The following is a 23177-nucleotide window of genomic DNA, read 5'->3' as shown; positions in this document are numbered from 1 at the left end:
AGGAAATCAATGGTTAGAGCTGTTAACTCACAGCAAGAAAGTCCCAGGTTCAGAACCCAGCTGGGGCCTTCCTGTGTGGCGTTTGAATGTTCTCCTCATGCATGCGTGGATTTCCTCCCACAGACCAAAAACATTAGGTTAGGTTAATTACCTCAAATTTGTCACTGTAAATGGTCTACCTGTCTTGTTTGTGTCCATGTATCCTTAGGTTGGACTGACCTGTTGAGGGTGTACCCTGCCTCTCACCCAATGACTGCTGGAGGCAGGCACCAGTAGGGAAAGTAGGTAAAGATATTGGATAAATGGACAGCACACATAGATATCCTCCTGAGAAAGCCAAAACCCTACATTCTTAAAAAAATCAGGTTTGAGGTTATTATTGAACAATAAAATTAGTCCTTAAAAGTACAACTTGTCTGATCATTGTGCACACACTGTAAAACAGGAATAAGGCTTCAATAATTCCCAGCTGGAAGCAGGTGACTGAAACTAACACTGTGTAATATACAATATTTCAAAAAGATAAGTTTTTAAGGACCAGTCTGGTCATTTTTGAAGTGATGTTTTAGCCATTAGCCTAGCCTAGTCAAATCTTTTGCTCTTTTTCTCAAACTCTGTGATCTATGACTGATGTCACAATCGATAAGGTTATAACTATTAATAATTATTCAACAGAACGTCACTTCAAAGTTAACTGGATTGTTCCTTAAAGTTTTACTTTAAAAGTTGTGAGTGAGTCTGAGTCACAAACCAAGAAGGAAGCTGATTCCAAAGCAGAGGGGCCTGAAAACTAAAAGATCTACTTCCCAATCTAATTCTAGATGCATCTTGTGGGATAAAAAGGGTAAAGGACGTCCTTTAAATAAGATGGTGTCAGGCTTTGTATCTAATAAGAACTACTTTAAACTGAATTCTGAACTTCACAGGCAGCCAGTCAAAAGACGCTAAAACTGGAGAAATGTGATCTCGTTTTGCTGCTCCTGTCAAAACAGTTTTTCAGTGTTCATTGTTTTCTGTTTTTAGGTTTATTTATTGTGTTGTTATAATTATTTTTGTGTTTTCCTTCTGTTTAGTTGTTCCCCAGTGTTTCCTGTGCCATCAGTACTTTTCCTCAGTCAGTCCTGCTTCCACACCTGTTCCCTATATTCATCAGTTTCTGCCCACTTCTTCTCCCAGTCCTCACTTCATCCTCAGTCCAGGAGACTGGCTTGTTCCCTGCCTGTTGCTGTCAGGCTCATTGTGATTTTGTCTCCTGAGTTTTGTTATTTGCTGACACATCAATCTTATTTGTGTCCATTAAAACCATTATTTTCATCGAATCCTTGCATAAGCCTGCATACTTGGGTCCAATCCACGCAATCCTGACAAGAACTCTGGCTGCATCATTCTGGATCATTTAGCAGATATTTTAGGGAACTCTTTGGGCACGCAGATAAAACGGTTTATTATTCAAGCCTGTGGGTTACAGATGCATGCACAAGTTTCTTAGCTCCTGATTTTTGAGATATTGCACAGATGAAAGAAAGAAGTCCTGGAGACAAGTTTAATTTATTCATGCTCTGTCAGCTCCTCACACATAACTCCCCTGTTAAGTCTTGGGTTTTGTCTCCTGTCACTCCTGGTTTTCTCTATATTTACTAAATACCTTTTGTTGGACTTAACCTGTCTCAACTCAATATAAGATGTAGCACTAATGACTCCAATGCTGACTGAATTCAGGTCATGAGAATAGCTGTTCTGTTTATATACCACTTAGTTTTCTTTCTTAGCTGTGTGAATGTTGATTTAGCACTATTGTTTTCCTGTTTTAGAGGGCCGTTGCAGCTTGGTAACTGGTGTCTCTGTAATCCTAAGGCCATGGGTTTGAACCGGTTGCGTCAGGAAGGGCATCCAGTCTAAAACAATTGTCAAATCTCTTCGCATTCGCTTGCTGTGGTGATCCTCACTGAGGGGAGCAGCTGAAAGAACAGCAACAATCGTTTTCCTGTTTTGTATTTTTTTCATATCGTTTTTAATCTAACTCTGCATACTTTGTGCTATTTTAGCTGTCCATAAATCAAAAAGTTATGCTCATTCAGGAGATGGATGCTATGATTCATAGTTTTAGTAACTTTTACACTTTTGAGAAAATTCAACTTTATTACTGATATTTCCACCATAAGAACATGTTACCTATTTTTAGTTTTATACAAGCCTTTTGCTACTTTTGGCTTTTAGCTAGCATTTTGTTTCTTTTAGCTTTTAGCTAGTGTCCTCATGTTTTACTTTAACTCAGTTTCAGCTTATTTATGGTAAATTTTAGCAAAATCATTCAAGACTCAGCATTCTCACTGCATTTTCACAGAAAATGCCACTTCTCCAGTTGAATTCCTTCCAGTTTTTGATCAAAGCTGATAACTTTTAAAGGCCACTTTATGCTGTTTTAGTTGTGATGGAAACACATGAGCTAAAACTGTGTACTGTGTAGACTCTCCACAGAAATACTGATACAGCGCCAGCTAAGCTGCTTCTTAGCTCCTCCTCCTCATCTTCCTCCTGGCCATTGGACGCTGTGGCTCTTTTTGCTGGCTGTTGTTTTGGCCATTCAAGCCAATCAGTGCTCACCAGCGGCTTATGTAACCAGTCCATCTCTTCCTAAGCTCTTTTCCTTGACCTTATTTTCAAACACGAGGTTAATGAAAGTTTGTAGAAGAAAACTGTGAGGTCTTTGAAAAAGCCAACAGCTCCGAACCAAGGATCAAACCCAACCACACTGACACAAAACTGTGATGGGGGGGCTGCAGATGCTCACACTCACCAAACTAAACTGCTTTCCTGTTTTTAGTTTCTTCCATATATTATTTTGAAATTAAACTCCTTCTGCATACTACTTAAACCATTCATAAAACAAAATGTTTAGCTCAATCGGGACTATGTGTTAGTGTTTGTAACTTTTATACTTTTTCAGTTATTTATCTTTATTTACAAAGAAATTCCCCATAGAAGTATGTTGAGATCTCTTCAATTCTTTCAAAAATATTCTTTGAAATTTATTTCAGCAAACTGGCTTTGTTTTTCCATGCTCCTTTTGGCTTTCAACTACTGTTCTGCTAATTTTAGCTTTAAGCTATGATTTAGCTCCTTTTAGCTTTTAATCTAGCTCACATCTAGCTTTCAGCTACATTTTTGCTAATTTTAGTTTTTAGCGGCAACTTTCCTCATTTTAACTTTTAGCTTTGTGTTTGCTAATTTTTGGTTTTCACAATGGTTTTGCTAATTTAACCTTTTCCTACAGTTTTAATCATTTTTGCTTTTAACTAATGTTTTCCTAGTTTTAAGTTTTAGCTTTTGGAAAGGTTTCGCTGATTTTAGCTTCTGTCTTGTTTGTTTTAACTTTAACAGTTCAAGTAACAATTTATTCAACAGTTTTCAGGAAAGCCATTCAGCATTCACTTGGCATTTTCACAAAAATGACAATTTATGTAGCTTAGATTGGTTTGTATTTGTAAAACTTATTGAGCCTTGCTTTGAAAGATGTAGCCACAAAGATCTGTGGTACATAATAATCTTTCTCTTATAAAACATGGGCCACTGCAGCCTCTTTCCTCAACATTTTAGAGAACTTGACCAGTTCTTATCGTGACTGATAAGTTAGAAACTTCCCAAAGCGAAAAGACCAAATCAACCATAAGGACTGTTTGGCTGCATTTTTAGGCCTTTTGACCATTTGATCACAAAAGACAGTAAATGACTCAGGCTGGCCTGAAACTTGGGGTTTAGTGGTTGAACTTCTACACAATATGGACCAATTGTTTACTAGTATAGTCTCGAAGAGGAGAGCAGTCATTTTTGTTTCCTGTAACCTCTATTTTCCTTTTGCTTGTGTGTGAAATAAGAAAGTTTAGTTTGGTTTTATTTTTGTGTGCATGTAGTTAGATTACTGGCTGTTTTTCTTACATTTAGGGATGCTTTGTTTGTAGTTTTTGCCTTGGATTTTCATTAAATCAAAAAAATTAAAGGCCTAACATTCCTTGAAGGCTTGCCTATCCCCCGCTGCCTTTCAGAACAGAGATTTAGATTAAGATTATCTTATACTGAGAAATGATAGAGTTATAGCTGTTGGTCAAACCTTGAAAAAATATAATGTGTGATCTCATGCAATACTGTGATATCTCATGTGCTCTCACATAGCAGGTGTTGTGCTACCACCATGCAAAGGTTTAGCTCAATATCCAAAAGCCAATCAGTTCTAGATGCACAACCAGTGGTTACTTTGTAAAGGTTTCATCAAATCTGTCCAGAGGTTTATGATATATTTTGCTAACAGTCAGATACATGAACACAGACACTGGCAAAAACATTATTGCAGCTTCTGGTATTCTTTGATTAAAAAGGGTTTTTTCCATTTCCCTTCCACCATCAAAGAGAAAAAAACATAAAAAAATGAACAAGAGAGGTGAGTTTACCTTCCTGGTGAGTCTCCATTTTCGTCAAACCATATGTCCTCCCCAGACACACCTGTGAAGGATGTCTTGAGAAGAAAGTCCAACAAGTGGCTTCCGTCCACAGGCTTCATGTCCTCACAGAGCCCCACATGGTCGGGGCAGAGGTCAGAGTGCATGTCGTGCAGCCCGTGGGCCATGGCGTATATGGCGTTGATGACAAAGCCCATCTTGCTGTCTTGGACATAGTTGTCCTCCAGACTTTCATAACCTGCCCACAAACGAGACAACTGTTAGAGTTCATCCTCAAGAAGAAATGTGTGACGTGAAAGTCATACAGAAGTGCTTCATTGCTGCAAGCAGTAGCATGTTTAATGTTGTTTCCTAAAGGGACAGTCTGGTCATTTGTGAAGTGATTGTCTGTCTAATCATTATCAAAGGTTAGTACCTTGTCCGCTGTGGCATCATTCATTGAACATGCAGTATGGAGAAAAAGGAAAAAGGTTTTCATCCAGGAAACTGGAGTATCTGGGAAAAACTCACGTGTGCATGGGGAGAACATGTAAACTCCACCCGGAAAGACCAGGAAGTCTGAAACCTTCTTGCTGGCAGGCGACAGCACTAATGTGCTGCCTGCTTATAAAACCTCCCTTTCTAAAAACACATCATAAAAGATTGCTACATTAGCTAATTTTAAACCTATTTTTTGCACAACACCGTATGTTTTCTCAATCAAACACTGTTACAATGCGGATGTATGTGTGCTTTGCATAAATAAGCTGTTATATATGTTGATGATGCTGAGGGTGCTGATTGTATCAGTCCACACGATCAGCACGTCTAGTCAAGGGGTTTGCAACTTGTACAGTCTTAAAGAGCTATTTCTGCCCCTTCGCTCAATAAATAACAATTACACAGAGAGACAAAATTTGCTCCTAGCTTGGAATAAAGATAACACAACTCACTAAGTGTCATATATAAATAGTAAATATGAAACTATTGTTTGTAAGTTTATAAAATTAAAGGTCTACAAAAATTCTTTTTTGACTATTAATGGTATTTTTACATCCTAGGACAAAGAAAAAGACCAAACTCTTGTGATGAGTGGAAAAAAAAAAATCTTGTTCATATCCTCTTTGATGAAATTTACAATTGCAAGTGTTATACGAGTCCTTTCTTTATTTGTGGAAAGGTAATTATATAAGCAACCCCCCTCAAAATAAATAAATAAATAAAGCACATACTTGCATCCTAACCCATTTTTAGTGTGAACTTAAAAAATTAGGCCAGTTTGTTGGATATTTTTTGATGGCTTACTGTGACTTAATCAGTAATATGTGTGCAAAACTGCACATTGTTTCCCACCCTCAGCAACTCTCTTTAAATCTGTTAAAAACTGTTTTATTTTCAATGGATTTTAAAGGATGACACTCTGTGGTGAAAAGTTGAAATAAGAAAGTGACAAACAGGCTAACAATGTAAACTGATCAATCTGTTTTGCTCCTTGGGATATTAGTATCATTCTGTTACAGAACCTTCACTCACATATTTGCATAAAATTGGACAAGGAAGGAAACTGCTCAAACCTGTCTATTTCTGTTGTGGTAATGAAAATAAAACAATTAATTTCCATGTTCTTTTTTGTTCAAAGTTACAGAGACCCAATGCAGAGGGACCAAAGAGTCACAGGTTGCAGACCCCCTGGTATAGTCCAGAGGTTGACTCAAGTCTTGGTGGGCTGATGCGCCCAGCAGCATCAGGACATTGACATGCACTGTCCGTGCTCCAGACAACAAACTAAACAAATGATGTCACGCTAAAGTGTAGAGGTTTAATACTTTTAATGTCTTTTGCCACTTTCTCCATACTCCAGGCTCAATGACTGATGTCACAGCTGATTGGATACTAACTACTGGTAACTATTAGACAGAACATCACTTAAATGACCTGACTACCCCTTTAATTTTAGGTATACCAAAGAGGTCATCTAGCATGATGTAAGACATTACAAAGGAGTGATAGGGTGCTCATGAGTCCAGTCTTGTAATTATCTTTTCAGTTTAGGTAGTTGGAACAAGCATCTCAGGCTCTGTGGGAGACCGCTTTTAAAAAAAAAACAAAGTCTCAGAAAATGGCTTCAAAGAATCCTTGTTACCATGGCAAGACTATTCATTTCAGGATTCATGAGTCAGGATTCAATTAGAGTTGGTCTAACACGCTAAAAAGCTTTGCTGCTGAGATTCTGTGTCCTGCTCAAGCAGGGAAATAATCCAACAGAATGTTTTCTCTTCACATAGTTGTAATTTTCGCTAAAAAGTATAAATGGGTGGAACGAAAATGATTATAACAGTATGTGACTTTTCAAACACACCCTATCAGTTCAGTGTAATGCAAGCTGAAAGCAAAGCAGCTTTATCTTTAAGTAAGAGTTGTTTCCTTGTAAAGCTACGCAATGCATTCGGTGGGCTATAACTCGGTTGAACAGCAAACCGCACATATGCTATACGAATCCTCGGTTTTCCTTTTAAGGAAACGTTTTGTCAGAACCACCGTTGCAGGAGTTTCAAATAAAGTGCAGTAGACAGAATTTGGCATGTCAGAGGTCACTGCAGGTCACTAAAATTAAACCCTTTTTATTACACAAGTTGGAAACAGAAATAAAAATTCTATAATATGCTCCTGTCTTTAACGTCATGGTGTTACCTAATATGAAAAAGTATTAAAGACCTAGCTTTCTGTGAAGAAATGCATATCACTTTAGCTTACCTCTTGCTGTTTTGGGGTTTTAAGCTAGCCATTTGCGACTTTTGACAAGCTTTTTGCTATTTACAGGCTTAAGTGAGCCTTTTGCTATTTTTAGCTTTTATCTTGTGGCTTGTTACTTTAAGCTTTTAGCTAGCATTTGTTCTCTTTAGCTTTTAGTGGTTGTTCGGCTCCTTTTTGTTTTAACAACTCGGTTTCAGCTTTCCTTCAGCACTCACACTTTCTCTCACTTGCAATTATTTTTATTTTTTGCTGTCTACAACAAGATTCAAGCTGTCAGACAATATTTTTAGATCCACAGGCACCAGTGATGCAATCTACAGATGTCATGACTTTTTGCTCTCCTCTAACAAGTAAACCTTCACACTTCTACATCTCACCTCATTCTCCAACACTGCGAACGCTGCATTGGTCTTCTTCGGGTTTATATCAAAGTTGTATCTTACTCAAGGTGTTGAAATCTCTCAAAAGAAACATTGAAATCTGTGTATTTCATGAGAAAAAAGGCTATTTTTAATGGATGTTGTTCATAGAGAATAATGGATGTAGTGTCCTTCACTTTGGCTGAGCTGTCTCAGAAACACTGAAAACCTCAAACCTGATTCACACATCTATAGTGTGTGTGTCTGGCCATGCATTTGATACATTGTGGGGACAATTTTCCTAACATATACTACCTTGTGAGGACCAACTGCTCCTTGTGGGGACCAAAGCCTGGTCCCCACGAGGAGAAATTATGTTTTTGGGTTAGGGGTTAGGTTTAGGACTAAGGTGTGAACTGAGTTTAGGTTTGGTTTAGGGTTAGGTATGTACTGGTAATGGTTAGGGTTAGGGTAAGGTTCAGGGTTAGGCTGTAGTTAGGGTGTAGAAATGAATGGAAGTCAATGGAAAGTCCCTGCAAAGATAGAGAGACATAACATGTGTGTGTATGTGTGTGTGTGTGTGTGTGTGTGTGTGTGTGTGTGGGTGTGTATGTGTGTGTGTCTTAATCTCATGAACCACTAGAAGGATTTCATTGAAACTTAAATAAAGTTATCATTGGATATACAGTATGTTCCACATTATATCAACAACTAAAAGTCATCAACTTTTTGGAGTCAACCCAATTCAAGATGGCCACCAGCGCCACAGCTAATCAATCAAAGCAAATACATAAATGGCTACACCTCAGTGAATTTTACTGATGTTGTGCTCAAATATATTGTTGTAGTAGCTGAGAGTCATTCAGAACACATTCAAAGAACTACACATTGTGTGACATGTTTGCTCCAAAGTTTGGAATTAACTGTTGGAGTCAATCCTGTCTGTTTGTTAGCAAAATATCTCCTGAGAAACTAGACAGATTTAATTTAACGAACCTCTCAGAAAGTAATTATTGGACCTACTGAATAACTTTCGGAGTCAGCCAAACTGTCACTGCTGATTCACTTTAGCCAACACGAAGATGACTATAATTTTACAGATACTGAGCTAAAATTTGATGTGGTAGTAGCTGGGAGTGATTCACATCACATACTCCAAGTGCTAACAGATTATGCAAGATCAAGTAAGATATTGCATGCGATATTGCAAATAATGTTATTTTCAAGGTTTGACCATAAGATAATTGTAGTCTAAAACTCAATATGCATTCCTTCAAGGAATGCTTGGGTTGTGATTTTTATTTGATTTCAAGCCACAATGTGTTCTTTGTTGCAGGTTTTGCTCTGTCTGAGTACTTCCTGGTTATATAATTTATCGGTGACACTCATTCAGTGTCTAAAAGCCAAGATTCGCCTGCTGCACCCAGCAGCCACTGACTGTATTTTTATGTTTATGCCTCCTGTTTGTTGCCTCTTGTGTTACATCAGGTAATAATCACTTCAGAACAGCTGCCTGCGCAAACAAACACATGAAGAGTAAATTCAGCTGGGTAGCAGCTGAGTGTTAGCATCTGAAGGGAACAGCTGGTGATGACCTAGTTTAACAGCTTCTTGGTTGAGACGCTCGCTGCGCTCTCCGAGCTGTGTGAGACACAGTTATGATGCAGTGATGTTATGATACCAGCATGCAAGCAGAGGACCTACTGCCGCATGTCAGGAGTATTTGGCTGCATGACAAAAGGACCTGCTCCGGGTTAAATGAAGAGAACGGCACCATTTCTGTGCCGACATGCAGTTTAAGCTCAATCAGCCAGTTATTGGGCTGTTTCATACGACCGTCTTAAAGCTAGAGAGGGTGTGAGAGCACAAGCTGACCCAATTATTGAGCTCTCATATCCCAAAAAAAACATCCCAATAGCTTCATATATCAGAGGTCCACTGAGATTAATCATAAATTTAAAAGCTTATCAGCGATACATAATAATAATCATCCCACCATGTTACTGAACTTTAATGTCAGTCAACCTCTCTGTATATTCTTAAAAGGAGAAGCATCATGGTTCCATTCAGGAAAAAAAAATCACTCACCATCCTGGAGTTCTACATCAACATAAGTTTAAAAAATACATAAATAGGAAAATAAAAACAATAAAATGACAAAGCAGCTCAACGTAGAAGAAAAATATAAGTCTAATACAGTGGTTCTCAAACTGGGGTGGACGCAGTGCCATGACAGTGGGGGTGGCCAACTTTTTTTTTTTTGGTCCTAAAAATGTCATTGGTGGAGCTCATGTTTTGACATTGGTGCAACTATGACCTATTTTTGTGAAAAACAAACTGTGTTTTTATGGCACAGTGTGGAAAGTGGGTTCACTCGTTAAGCTGAAACAAACACCGGGAACGCCGAGTCAGTTAACGCCACTAAAACATATAGGATATGGAAAACTGAAGTGCACTTCAATAACACAGATCAAGTTTGAATAAAATACCTTTACTGTTTTGCTTTCTGACCAGAATAACCAATCAATTAACCTATGAGTCACCAGGCATTATATTTTTACCATTGACTTTATAATCAGATTTTGTGTCATATATGTATCCAAGCAGGGGTGAACACATAAATTTTTTTTTTTTTTTTTTAGAAGCAGCAACGCTTCAAATAAAACAGGGTCAAGAAATATGACTGGACCCCCCCAGCCCAGAGTGTGGGGGTCATTTTTGAAAATATTGGAGGCATGATTTTTGATATGTATCATATTTCACTTGTGTGTTTTGTCCTTTACTCTCCAGACAGCTCATAATCCAGGTGATATGATGATAAACAAAAGGTTTGGCTGTGTTCAAATTGCCCACTAACACACTACATAGTGAGTCGACCATCTGGTAGTGCTGCTTGAAATTTTCACTGTCATTTCTTTTCCACTATAAAGCGGCCTGAAAACCCATCACGTAGTTCAGTAAAACCGGCGTACAGACGATGTACTCTACATCAGTGGAAATAGACTTGAGCCAACACAGCAGGCTAAGTGAAGCTAATGCTGACATCCACAGCTAATTTTTAGGGCAATTTTTTTATTAATCCATCCATTATCTGCTGCTTGTCCTGGAGTCTGGTTGAGGGGCAGCAGCTTGAGCAGGGAAGCCAAGACGTCTCCTTCCACAGCCACTTCTTCCAGCTTTTCTGGGAGGATTACAAGGCGTTCCCAGGCCAGCCAAGAGACATAGTCTCTCCAAGGTGTTCTGGGTTCTCCCCGGGGTCTCCTCCCAGTTGGACATGCATGGAACACCGCCCTAGGGAGGTATCCAGGGTCATCCTTAATTGAGCCTGGTTCCTCTCGATACCTGACTGTGAATACTCCCTATATATTTATGAAGTATGCTGCGTTGAAGTAGTGTTCAAAATGCAGAGCACCACGCTGTCCCCTATGCCCTATATTTTCAACTATATAGTGACCCAGGTGTAGTGAGCAAGTAAACGAGTGAACATTTTAAAAACAGCCTTTATTTCTCTTTTTTGGAGGGGGAAAGTTTGGCGGCTGGAGGAGGCGTCACCTTAAATCAAGGACAAGCGGTCAGGCTGATAATGGTCGAGGTGGGCTAATCTGAGCAGGACATCCGACACATAAACCAGCTGCTTGAAATGATGCACAGACTATATGTTCCTTGGCATGTTTGACGAGTGCCTGCATGTTACTGTGAACTCAGAAATGGAGAGGGAAAAGCTGGTTCGAATCAAAGAAGACAGAGACGGGAGATAGCATGCTGTTGGAACTACAGCGAAGGGTAAGAAAATGAAAAAAAAATATCTGTTTGTGTCTGAAAACTGTCAGCTGACAGGATGTTAAAAAAATAATCCATTTTTCTCCCTCCAAAGGCGGGCCCAACATGAAAAGTTCGAGAACCACTGGTCTAATAGTTCCTAATAAAATATAATACCTTATGGAAATAAATAAAACTTAAAGGTGAGCATCAGGGTGAAAAAAATAAGGATATTTCTTTAAGGAATTAACAAAAGATTATTATAACATAGTTAGAAAAGTGCAACATAAACCAATAGAAGGACTTTGAAAGGTGTCAACTGAAAGGTAAAAAAAGGGGATTTTGCTGCATGCAAAATTTTATATTTACGTTCATCCGATTCTTTAAATTGTAAGCTCAATTTCATTTAAAAATCCTTTTTCATTCATATGAATTCTCAGATTTGAGGTTTGAAACGTAAATATACAGATCTATTTAAAAAAAAATCATAAATAAAAGAAAAGATCCATGTCTGAGCAGTGTAAAAAATTTTAAAAACATGCTTGCTGAGCATTTTTTCAAGAAAAGGAGGACTAAAGCGAATGCAATAATAATAGTGTAGGATTAAAAATTAAAAGCACTTAATTTACCTAGATCATCATCCTCTGTGAAGCCAAGCAACAAACAAATGAACAATATGACAAAAATATATTATTCAACTGAGGAGAATTCCACCCTGTGGCAGTCTGATCCATATTTAAAGACTGTGCTCCACTTTATGGGGCCTTTTGGCTTCGTCCCCTGGGCAGTGAACGCATCAGAACAGTTCCAAAAGACAACCTGGACATAAACGAGTTGCTGAGCTACCTGAGCAGTTGCGTGCAAAGTTCAAGTTCTCCTGCGGGTGTCCAGGAAGGCGGCACTGGAAGCGGTGCTGCCAGAACTCGGGGAACCATGGGTTGCGGGTGTTCGTGCTGAGTTTGAGCTTCAGGAAGTAGTCGTCGAAGGAGGAGACCTCTTCAGAGTGCAGCTTCACGGTGATGCCGCCCACGGCCTCGTGTTCGTAACCCTCCACCACCTCCATCCGGTCCGCCCAGCCGTCACTGCAGATAGAGAGAGGAACACCGTGCATTCAGTTGGGCTGGAGCAGGACCCCAAGTTTGTCCAAAACGTGTGAAAATTCAGTGAGAGCCTAAATGCAGGAGATTGTTCGCACACAACCATTTCAGTGCAAATAAACTTATTTTTACAATTCAGCCTTAGAACAATAAGGTGAAACTTTTAACTAAACCAAGAAGGCTGTGTTAAAATAAAAACTTTGCATTCATATCAGCCAGAGTTTTAAACTTATATCATCTCATGAGGACAAGGGATGGAGTTAGAGCTGTTTTGTCCAACCTTTGTAAATGACATTATGCGCAGCCTCATGTTGTGACATCTGGAGGAATGTGTCAATGCTCTCAGCTACAACCACAACAAATTTTAGTTCAAAATCTGTAAATGTGATGAAGTTATAGTCATTTTTGTGTTGAATAATATCAATTAGCTGTGGCCTCCATCTTGACTTGGTATGACTCCAAAAGTTAATCTGCTATAGATGTACATCCAGTGAATATTTTCTGAGAATTTTGTTAAAATACATGTAAATTTCATGCAAATAGAAAGATCAGGCATGACTTGAACCAAGAAACATTTTTTCTAATAAATAGCATCTTTATCACCTGCTGCTGAAGGCAAAAGGCCAATGATGTGTTTACTTATGTCTGTGTTTTCATTAACCTTAGAAAACACACAAATGACTTTAACTCAGTTCATTTTACAGATACTGAGCTAATATTTGGTGTGGTGGCTGAGGATCGTCCCCAACAAATACAAACAGGATAGTAATTATCGCAAGATCTGGTTTCAAAACTTTGCTATTAGCTAATGAAGTCAATTGCGTCTGTCTGTTAGCAAAATAACTCATGAACATCCTGATGTATTTTATTCAAACTTTCAGAAAATAATTATTGGATGGGCCCCTACAACTGATTCAAGATGGCCACCACAACTAATCACTATTAGTCAACACAAGAAAGTGCAATAACTTAGTCAACTTTACAAATATTGAGGTAAATTTTGGTGTGGTAGTAGTTGAGAGTGATGCTCAACACGTACTCTGAGAACTACCAGATCTCGCAAGGCCTAACAGTATCTTCAAGGTTTCACCAAAACAACGATAACTCCGCCATTTCTCACCATAAGATGATCTTAGTCTAAAACTCTGGCATGAAAGGTTGGTGGGTGTTACGCAGTCCTTCTATTTTTCGTGAGTTTGTTTCCTCTTTCGGCCTCTCTCCACTGAGGGGCGTGCGGCTCTCGCTGTACTTGCTGACAGGAGACAAATAGGCCTCCAAGTCCATCGACACGATCACAAGTTCAGTGAGAATTCACAGGTTAGTAGAGTTTCTGTGCAGTCTGTCCTGAGGAGAGAAACTAATTCCATCCAAGTCCCAGACTCTGAGTCTCAGGAGTGATTCTACAAACGGTCTGTATTTATGTGCACATTATTTTAGTTTAAATCACAGCATCATATGCAATTATACATTTTATCCCGTTGTAAAAGAATCATAGCTTTCAAAGTGTATGTTGCTTTGAAGATGTGTTGAGGATGACTCTCAGCTACTACGACATAAAACTTTACCGTATATTTGAAGTTATTGTTATTAGATGCACATCCAGTGGTTACTTTCTGTAAGTTTCATTAAAATCTGTCCAGTTCACGGGATATTTTGCTAACAGACAAACAGTGTTGACTGAATGACTTAATGGCAAAGTTTAAAAACAGATCTCGAGCAATCATTTAGCACTTAGAGTGTAAGTTAACCACTCTCAACTACTATCGCACCAAATTTCAGCTCAAAATCTGCAAACTTGGCTGAGGTACAGCCGTGTTAGTGTTTGCTGAAGTCACTTAGCTGCGGTGGTCGTCTTAAATTGGATTTTCTCCAAAAGTTAAACAGCCATAAATGTACATCCAATGATTGCTTACTGAGAATTTAATTCAAATCCATCTGCTAGTTCATGAGATATTTTGCTAAGATGACAGACTCTCAGCAGTGGGCGATATAAAAAAATAAATAAAAAAATAAAAATCTGGGGCAACTGCCTAACTATCTAAAACTTGAATATCGCACAAATTTAAGGTCATGCACGGGACAAAAATACCATTTTACAAAAACCCACATTTGAGTTGTAGAAGCTGAAGCCAGCAGCATGTTTGGCTTGGCTCACACTTCAAGACTGAGCTGACAAAGGCGGTCCACTGTGACAGCATCAACAGTACCTTGCCATCTGCTTCTCAGCATCACACTGCCCCCGGTCCAACACCCCGAGAGCCAAAACCCCACGGCTCTGATGTCAACGCGCACATGTACTGTACTGGTTTCTCATCTGAGATCCCACTTCCATGAATCATTTTAAGAACAGCAGAAACAATTTAGTGGAGGGAATCCTATAAGAACACTAGAAAAAGTATTTATGCAAAGCGATGCCCAGTGCCTTATAATAGTGTTTATCTGAAGAAAAGGTGTGTGAGCAAGGCGGTCTACAAACCTGACTCAGTTCTGTCAGGAGGAAACTATTGTTACAAGCTTGTGGAAGGAAACCCCAAATGTTTGACTCAAGTCATACAGTTTAAAGATTATGCTACCAGATATTAGGAAAATGGATGTAAACTTTTGACTCTGAAGAAAGTAAGAAAAAAAATTTTCCTCTCATTATTAGACCATTTAGAAAATAATTTGGGGAGTCCTGACTAATCTAAAACAGGAAAGGTTTAGTCTGATTTATTGCTAGACTCTGAGAAAAGAAGATTATTTTTCTTTTTATACAATGGATGGAAACATCTGGTTTCAACTGTCCCTGGAAGACTTCAACAAGTTCCCCTGAAGAGTTTCTCTGTATTTTGCTCCATCCATCTTTCCTTTAACTCTGACCAGTTTCTCAGTCCCTGCTGATGGAAAACATCCCCACAGCATGATGCTGCCACCGCCATGCTTCACTGTAGGGATGATGAGAGGTGATAGATTTACCTCACACAAGATGTTATCCTTGATGTTTGGTTTCATCTGACCACAGCACCTTCTTTCACATGTTTGGGAAAGAAATTCCAAAAACAGTGAAACTATTTTTTTCTTTAATCAGTTTCTTTTTTCTGACGCTCTTCCATGAAGCTCAGCTTTGTGCAGCTTCTACTGCTCCTATGGACGGATCTCCATCCCCTCAGAAGAGCTGCAGCTCCATCAGGTTTATCTTTGGCCTCTTGAATGTTCCTCCTTACCGTTTTGTGAGTTTTTGTCTATTGGAAGGTTTGCTGTGGTGGCATCATCCTTCCCTTTCCTATTGATGGATTATTGGAGCTCTGAGGGATGTTCAGGGTTCTGGGATATGTTTTATAAACCAACCCTGATCTGTGCTTCTTCACAACTTTGTCTCTGACCTGTGTGGAGACTTCTTTGGTCTTCATGATGTCTCTTACTTCTTAGAGGTGTTGATTCTGGAGGCTGTTATAACAGGTGTTATTACAGGTGTATACACTGAGATCATCAAACCTTTAGATCGCTCACAGGTGGATTTATTTACCTAATTATGTGGCTTCTGAAGGTGATGGTTTGGGGCTTTAAAGCAAAAGTACCACTTTGAATTTTATATTTTTTAATTATTTAAAACAGGCTTTTCTCTTAACTTAGCTTCAATAATCTAAAGCATTTATAGGGAACTATAAGCAAATTTAAAATCCCATTAAACTCCAGATTGTAAAGCAACAAAACAGAAAAATTACCAAGAGGGGTGAATACTTTTGGAAGGCTCTGTAATGATACTGATATTAACTTCTAAACTGATTACGAGCCATAAAACTTGTATCTTTAATCTCTTTCCAGAGCAATGGGAGCTTTACTTCAGAGTTGATTAAAAGGCTCGTTCGGTGTTTGTGTGGGACCCGTGGTGTGAGAAAAGCCAAATCTTTCATCCTCCACACAACAGAAGATGGATGGCAGATAACCAGCACCTCCAGGCTCTTCAGCTGGCCCAGTGCACAGGTCCGCATGTGCTCACTTGCTGCTTTGCTCCAAAAAACATTTTCCTTTTTCCGTAGTCTCCTTGACCCAGAAAACACTCTCACACACACACACACTGCTTCAGCAAACCCTCATTATTCTCTGTGGAAACATTAGCAGCAGTGCAAAATTAAAAGTTGAGGGGTGGGAGAAAGTTTAAGACTTAAAAAAGCCGTTTTTTTTGGAGGCACACAAAAAAATGTTGAATTAGGTTTTTTTTTCTTGAAAAAGGAAAAAGAAACAAAAGGGAGCCAGACATCCAATAAAACATTTCCAATAAATTACCCATATTTAGCCTCATTTCAGCTGCTGAAGCGACTCCGAACAGGACCAGCAGTGAGCCGAGGCTCAACAATGAGAGGATTTCTGGTGTGTTAGCTTTGATGTTCCCTGTTCCACATTCCCCCAGCCTGAGCTGGAGGTGCTGTCCCATATCAGCCCCTCCTGCCTCTGATCTGACAGGGAGCGTGAGCGCTCGCCGCTGGGATGCATTATTCATCAGCGAGCCTGACTCAAAGCGTCTCCTGCTTTCAGAGGAACTCTTTTTTTCCCGTTAGGGACGGGAGAATATTTCGGAACCATGTGAACATTTGTGTAAGAAATCCATCCTGGGAGCAGCTGAATACAATAACACGGGATCCAAAGGCCATCAATGTTACAGATATTGAGCTAACCTTTGGTGTGGTAGTAGCTGACAGTCATTCACAACACATATTCTGAGTGCTAACTGATCATGCAAGATCTCTCTCTCTCTAGATATTAAGATTGCACATGTTTTCTTCAAGGTTAGACCAAAACAGCTACGACTCTGGCATTTTTCCACATAAGATAAAGTTAGTCCTAAAGTCTGGGATGAGAAGTATTCCTTCAAGGAATGCTTTTAATTACAAAAGGAAGTCCCAAATTATTGGTGGGCTTGAAGAAAGTTGATGGATAATGGCGTTTCTGGCAGTATTTTTCAGACACGTTCTAGCTTGTAAATCAAAATTAATGTGAGCCAGCAGTTCATCTACTGTGAAAAGTGAGTGCAGATAATACTCCCACAGGCACTGTTAGGCTGCTGGCTGGTTTTAACAGTCTTTCTAATCCTATATACGAACCCGCTGTAAATGTTAAAAGACAGCAGGAAAGGAGACAGAACTATATGCTGAAAAACTTTTCCCTTCCAAAGCCCCTGTGTGGAAGAACAGTTCTAACGAACCTGCCAATTAGGAGGAACTCTCCAGCTACCCCGAGCCGCCTCATGGCCATGAGCAGCCCTCGAACTGTCATGCCTTCACAGAAGCACACAACAACCCTGGCTTTAGGAAGGCGCTCCCGCAGCTTCCGGAGCAGCCTGTCGAAGTGCTTCTCGCCGGCGTTGCTGTAGATCTTGTCAGAGTGAGCGATGCAGAGGCCGTCCTGCGAGGCGAGCTCTTTGAACACCTCCATCCCGCTCTCACCATAGTTACCTGAGGAAGATAAGATGGGAACAGGAACACATCAATGGGCTCCCATTCATAACTTCCCTCTGCTGCACACAACTATCTTGTTCCTGCATGTAAAGAGCTCATTTTGTTTGCAGACAGATACTACTACAGCATCAGAATCAAAGGAAACACATCAGTTTCTTTTATGTCAAAATGATAAACAGATCTTCAAGCAAAGACATCTTGCTTTGTTCACTGTCCGGCACAAGGAAGGTGGGCAATCATGTAACCTGTGTCTGTGTTTGCGTGTTCGTTTGTCTTGTTCTGTTAACATCTGACATGAATCGGAGAACAGATTTTATTGAAATTTTCAAAAAAAGTAATCGTTGAACGAACATCTGCAACCAATAAATGTTAGGAGTCAATTCAATTCAAGATGGCCACCACAGCTAACTGACCTAAAGAAGCACAAAATCATCGATAAGCCAGTCAGGTTTACAAATATTAAGCTAGGATTTGTTGCAGAGGTTACTGAGATTGATCCCCGACCCTTTTTTCTGTATGTTTTTGTAATCTAACCACTTCTGCATACTTTGGGCTATTTTAGCCATTCATATTTCAAAGCATTTAGCTCATTCAGGAGATGTTTTTTTGTAAATGTTTTGTACTTTTTAAAATAATTAACAATATTTATAAATATTTTCCTCATAAACATTGTCCTTTCTACTTTTACAAGCTAGCTTTATTTTTGTCTTCCTGTGCTACTTTTAGTTTTTAGCTACCATTGTGTTACTTGTAGCCAGTTTTTGGCTACTTTTTAGCTTATTGCTAGCCTTTTACTACTATTAGCTTCTAGCTAGCCTTTTGATACATGTAGCTTGTAGATTTTGCTTTCAGTTAGTCTTTTGCTTTTAGCTAGCGTTTTGCTACTTTTAGGCAGCATTTTGTTAATTTTTGCTCTTAGTTATATGTTTGCTGCTTTTATCTACTTTAAGCTATTTTTAGTTTCTAACTTTTATTTCACTATTTTTTTCTCAATTTGCTGTTTTTAGCTAACCTTTTATTACTTTTAGTTTCTAGCTATTGTGTTGCTACTAACCATTTGGTACTTTTAGCTAATGTTAAGCTTCTTTTAGCCTCTAGCTAGCATTTCACTAGTTTTAGCTTTTAGCTAGCCTATTGCTACTTTTATCTTGGCTGTTTCAGCATTTAGCTTTTAGCTAGAGTGTTGCTCCTTTTGGTTTTAGCTAGTTTTTTAAATAAAAAGAAACAAAGGAGGTTTTTTTTACATCTAGTATGAAAACCAAACGATTAATTTTTTTGTCTTTCATTACAAGAACAAGTGTTTTGTTCAAATAAGAATCCTTAAGAAGGATTCTTCATTCCTGCTTTAAAAATACTGAAACCAATAAAATATAAAAAGGGTGCATGTTTTAAAGAAACCTGGCTTCTGTGTGAAACCACCTGCTGTTAGAACAGCAGCAAACACATCATTACTAGTATAAATCAATAAGAGATGAACAAACAGGTTGAGTGATTAAAGTCAGCTCTGATTGTTCTCAGAGATGATTTAGATATCCTGAAAGGAGGTGTCTGTGTGATGTTTGCCTTTCTTTTCAACTTCTTATTGTATAAAATCAATAGAGGAATCAAACATGAACCTAAATGAACACGAACCTGCTCAGTTATGTTGAGCCTTTGTTTGTGTCTCTGTGGTTACCAGGGCAGTTTTTATTGAACTGATTTAGCATTTTAGCGATGATCATTTTGATTAATCCCAGCAGATTTGTGCCATATGAACAATCCAGGTCTTCAGTCTTTTTTTAAAGATGTCTCAGCCTGAGCTGCTCCTCTTTTCACCATTCTCTTTTAGCTCCTAAATGTCATAAAGCTATATAAAGTGTAATATCTTACCCTCTGTGTGGACTGCAGACACATAGGTCCAGTTGTATCGTTTGACGATGTCCAGCAGAGCTCTGGCTTGAAGCGTGTCTGAGGGGACGACTCTGAGGAAGTACTTGAACAGCGTCTTGTCACTGAGGTCGATGCTCGTTGCAGAATAAGCGATCTGTGGGATGTTGAAGAGCTGGAGAAGGTTTTGGACTTGAATTGCAACAGAGCTGGAGCCCGGGCCGATGACCCCCACGATGGGCTTCTTGGTTGGCGGTGGCTGACTGGAGGGCCCCCCCTCGATGCACCACTTGGAGCCCTCCGAGTCGTCCCGGATGGAGATGAGGGAGTCCCGTATGAACTCGATGCTCTGCTCCAGAGCCACCGAGGAGTGCCAGCAGGAGTCCCTGATCTCACAGCCCAGGGTGATGTTGGGTAACAGGTTGGGGTCCGAGTTGATCCGATCCAGGGTGTGGAACATGGCCTCCACCCGCTGGATGCCATACTGCTCACGGACTTCGCCGCATTTCCTCTCTGCCACCTTCTCAGCTGCTGGTTGGTGGTGCACGGAAAACAGGGCACCGATTATGATGTCCCCATCCATCCTCGCCACCAGGCGGGACACAGAAGTGGGGACAACTGAGCGCTCATACTTTCCTTTGGACAGAACAAAGGCCTCGAACAGTAAGACGGGCAAATACAGAATGCTTATGGCGGTCAAATACATCATGTTGGACATGGCGCCGCAGGTGAAGAACACAGAATCATGTCCCTTTGGTCATAATAGAGATCCATCAGTATTCTGTGGACAACAAGGGATGGAGCTGATGCTTCTTCTTTGTTTCCATGCTGCACGGGAGACAATAAACACTTTTCAGGGTATGGAGACATTTACACACACTTAAAGGTGGTCTTTCTATAAAGCAGATAAACATCTACACAATGAAACTTATAAAGTAGATAAAAAACCTTAAAGTCTTAAATTAAGATCCCCTTATGATGAAAAAGAGTTGTGGCTGTTTAGGTCAAACCTTGTAAATGACATGATGTGTGACCTCATGCCATATTGCAAGATCTCACATGGTCTGTTAGCGCTCAGAGTATGTTTTAAGGACGACTCTCAGCCACTACCACACCAACTTTTAGCTCAATATCTATAAAACAAACTGAGTCATTTTTGTGTTCTCTAAGTTTGCTTAGCCACGGTGGCCATCTTAAGTGGGGTTGATTCCAAAAGTAAATCAGTTGTAGAGGTACATCCACTAATAAATGATTCACTAAAATCTGTCCAATGCTTCATTAGATATTTTGCTAACAGACAGACAAACAAACCCAAATGTGCAAAAACATTATTGCCTTGGGTGGTGGGTGATAAATGTGAAGCCTAACGATGATCTGTAGATCTAGATGACTAAAAGTTTGTTATTTTATCAATGTCCTGTTACATTTCAGCACCATGGATAGCTGCTTCTGATGCTTTTAGCTGTTATTTCTGCCTGTTTCTCCAACCTTTACCTTAAAATCACACAGGACAAAAAGCCACTGTGCCCTAATGAGCTGTAACTGAACCAGAGTCAGTTCCAGGGCATCTGCATGCACACGATGCTCCCAGTCATACTATGAAGCTTAACCACAAAGCAGGCTGAATGAGAAAGATGTACTCGTGTATGTGTGCAGAGCAGGCACACAGACAGACAGACAGACAGACAGACAGACAGACAGACAGACAGACAGACAGACAGACAGACAGGTCTTTACTCACCTGCACCAGGCAGAAAAGGAGACAGTGGATCTGTGTCTAGTCTAAAGCAGCCAGACTGGACTCCAGATCAGACAGAACACGGTGATGCTGCCTTCCTCTCTCTCCCTCTTTCTGTCTGCACCCCTTCTTCTTCTTCTCCTCTTCCTCACTGCATCCTAAAAGCGGGTCACACTCACTGCAGTGTCCCTGATTCGGATCCAACTTTATGAACGTCGGGGAGACAATGGCGCATCAATTAGTCACATTTTAAGGACGAAACGCACTGAAGAACGCACGGGAAAAACACATGAAACTAAATGAAAACGGCACGTTAAGATGGTGACTTTAGGACCCAGCGTGACTGCAAGACGTGGGTGCGCAGTGTGGAAATGTTTCCTTACCGCGGGACAACTTACTATAAAGAGAGACTTGGCAAACTTCATGTGAATCGTTGTCCCTGCGTCGTGCTGACAGATGTGATGCACTGCTGCAGCTAAGACCGGGAGTTACACTCTGCTGTCACCGTGTGGCCAATAAATGGTACTACAACTGGACATTTATTTACTGGTTTCCTGTTTTTGTTAGGATTTTCTGTAGGTTTATTTCAGTCTACGTCTGCATATTTTGTGGTATTTTAGCCATTCATTTATCAAAATATTCAGATTATTCGGGAGATGGGTGCTATGACTTTTGGTTTTTGTAACTTTTATACTTTACAAAATATTTAGCATCATTTAAAAATATTCCACCCATAATACACAGAAATTTCTTGGGTTCCTTCAAAAACATTGCTCTCTTTGAAATCTGCTTTAGCACATTTGCTCTTTTTTGTTTTCATATGCTATGCATAGCTTTTAGCAAGCCTTTTGTTTCTTTTAGCATTTAGCTGACGTTCTGCTACTTTTAGCTTTTACCTTTCGGTTACTTTTAGTTTTTAGTGAAGCTTTACTACTTCAGTTTGTAGCTAGCATTTCACTTCTTTTAATTATTCTTTTGACACTTTTATTAAAAGCTAATGTTTTGCTATTTTTAACTAGCATTTTGCTACTTTTAGCTTTTATCCACTATTCATCTAATTTTACCTCTTAGAGAGTATTTTACTACTTTAATTTTTAGCTAGCCCTTTGCTACTTTTAGCTTTAGCTAATGTTTTGCTAGTTTCTGCTTTTTTAGCTTTAACAACTCGGTTTTAGGTTCTTGTGCGAATTTCAGCTCTCAGCTTTCACTCATTTTCACAGAAAGTCTCTAGTTTCTTTGTAGATTAAAACTGCTAAAAAAAAATAAATAAATGACATAACATACATAAAAACTAGCAACAAAACAAACTCAAATAGCCATATGCACAATTTAGCTGCGTTTTTTTAAAAAAAACTCTGATTATGATAGTCTTAACTATTATATTCAACAAAACACAAATATATAAATATAGTAAATTATACCTAATTATAAAAAACTAACATTCCTTAGAAATTCGTATCGTCCACCCAATGACTTATATGGATAGACATGACATCACGTGACTTTGGATGAGCTACAAACGCCGCCATCTTACGATAGTAATACAGCTCCGCTTTTGCGCTTATCTATACAGGAAAGCCTTCTTTTTATGCTGCATTTTTCTGCACAAATCTTCACGGAAAATGTCTGGACGGCGTTACATTTCATCGGTAAGTGTTTTTCTTTTAATAACACGGCTGTTTAACAAGGAGATTAGTGCCTGAGTCTAACTTTACTGCAGAAGACGAGCATCAATA

The 23177-nt window shown here is 39.4% G+C and overlaps 1 protein-coding gene across 1 annotated transcript in view; it reads right to left on the bottom strand.

Moving 5' to 3' along the window:
• grm1b (glutamate receptor, metabotropic 1b) overlaps positions 1–21809 on the bottom strand; it is a 35122-nt gene extending 13313 nt beyond the window's left edge. Inside the window, exons 1-5 of the mRNA XM_037977902.1 lie at positions 21445–21809; positions 19707–20531; positions 17585–17834; positions 12152–12387; positions 4446–4692 (exon numbers count right to left, since the gene is read on the bottom strand). Coding sequence (XP_037833830.1) covers positions 4446–4692; positions 12152–12387; positions 17585–17834; positions 19707–20421 — 1448 coding nt within the window. The 5' untranslated portion in view covers positions 20422–20531; positions 21445–21809. The remainder of the gene's footprint in view (positions 1–4445; positions 4693–12151; positions 12388–17584; positions 17835–19706; positions 20532–21444) is intronic.
• Positions 21810–23177: the final 1368 nt, after the last annotated feature.

This window comes from Kryptolebias marmoratus, linkage group LG10, assembly GCF_001649575.2.
Source record: "Kryptolebias marmoratus isolate JLee-2015 linkage group LG10, ASM164957v2, whole genome shotgun sequence".
Lineage (NCBI taxonomy): Eukaryota > Metazoa > Chordata > Actinopteri > Cyprinodontiformes > Rivulidae > Kryptolebias > Kryptolebias marmoratus.
The sequence above is the reverse complement of the archived record's forward strand: the minus strand, read 5'-3'. Positions and strand labels throughout refer to the sequence as shown.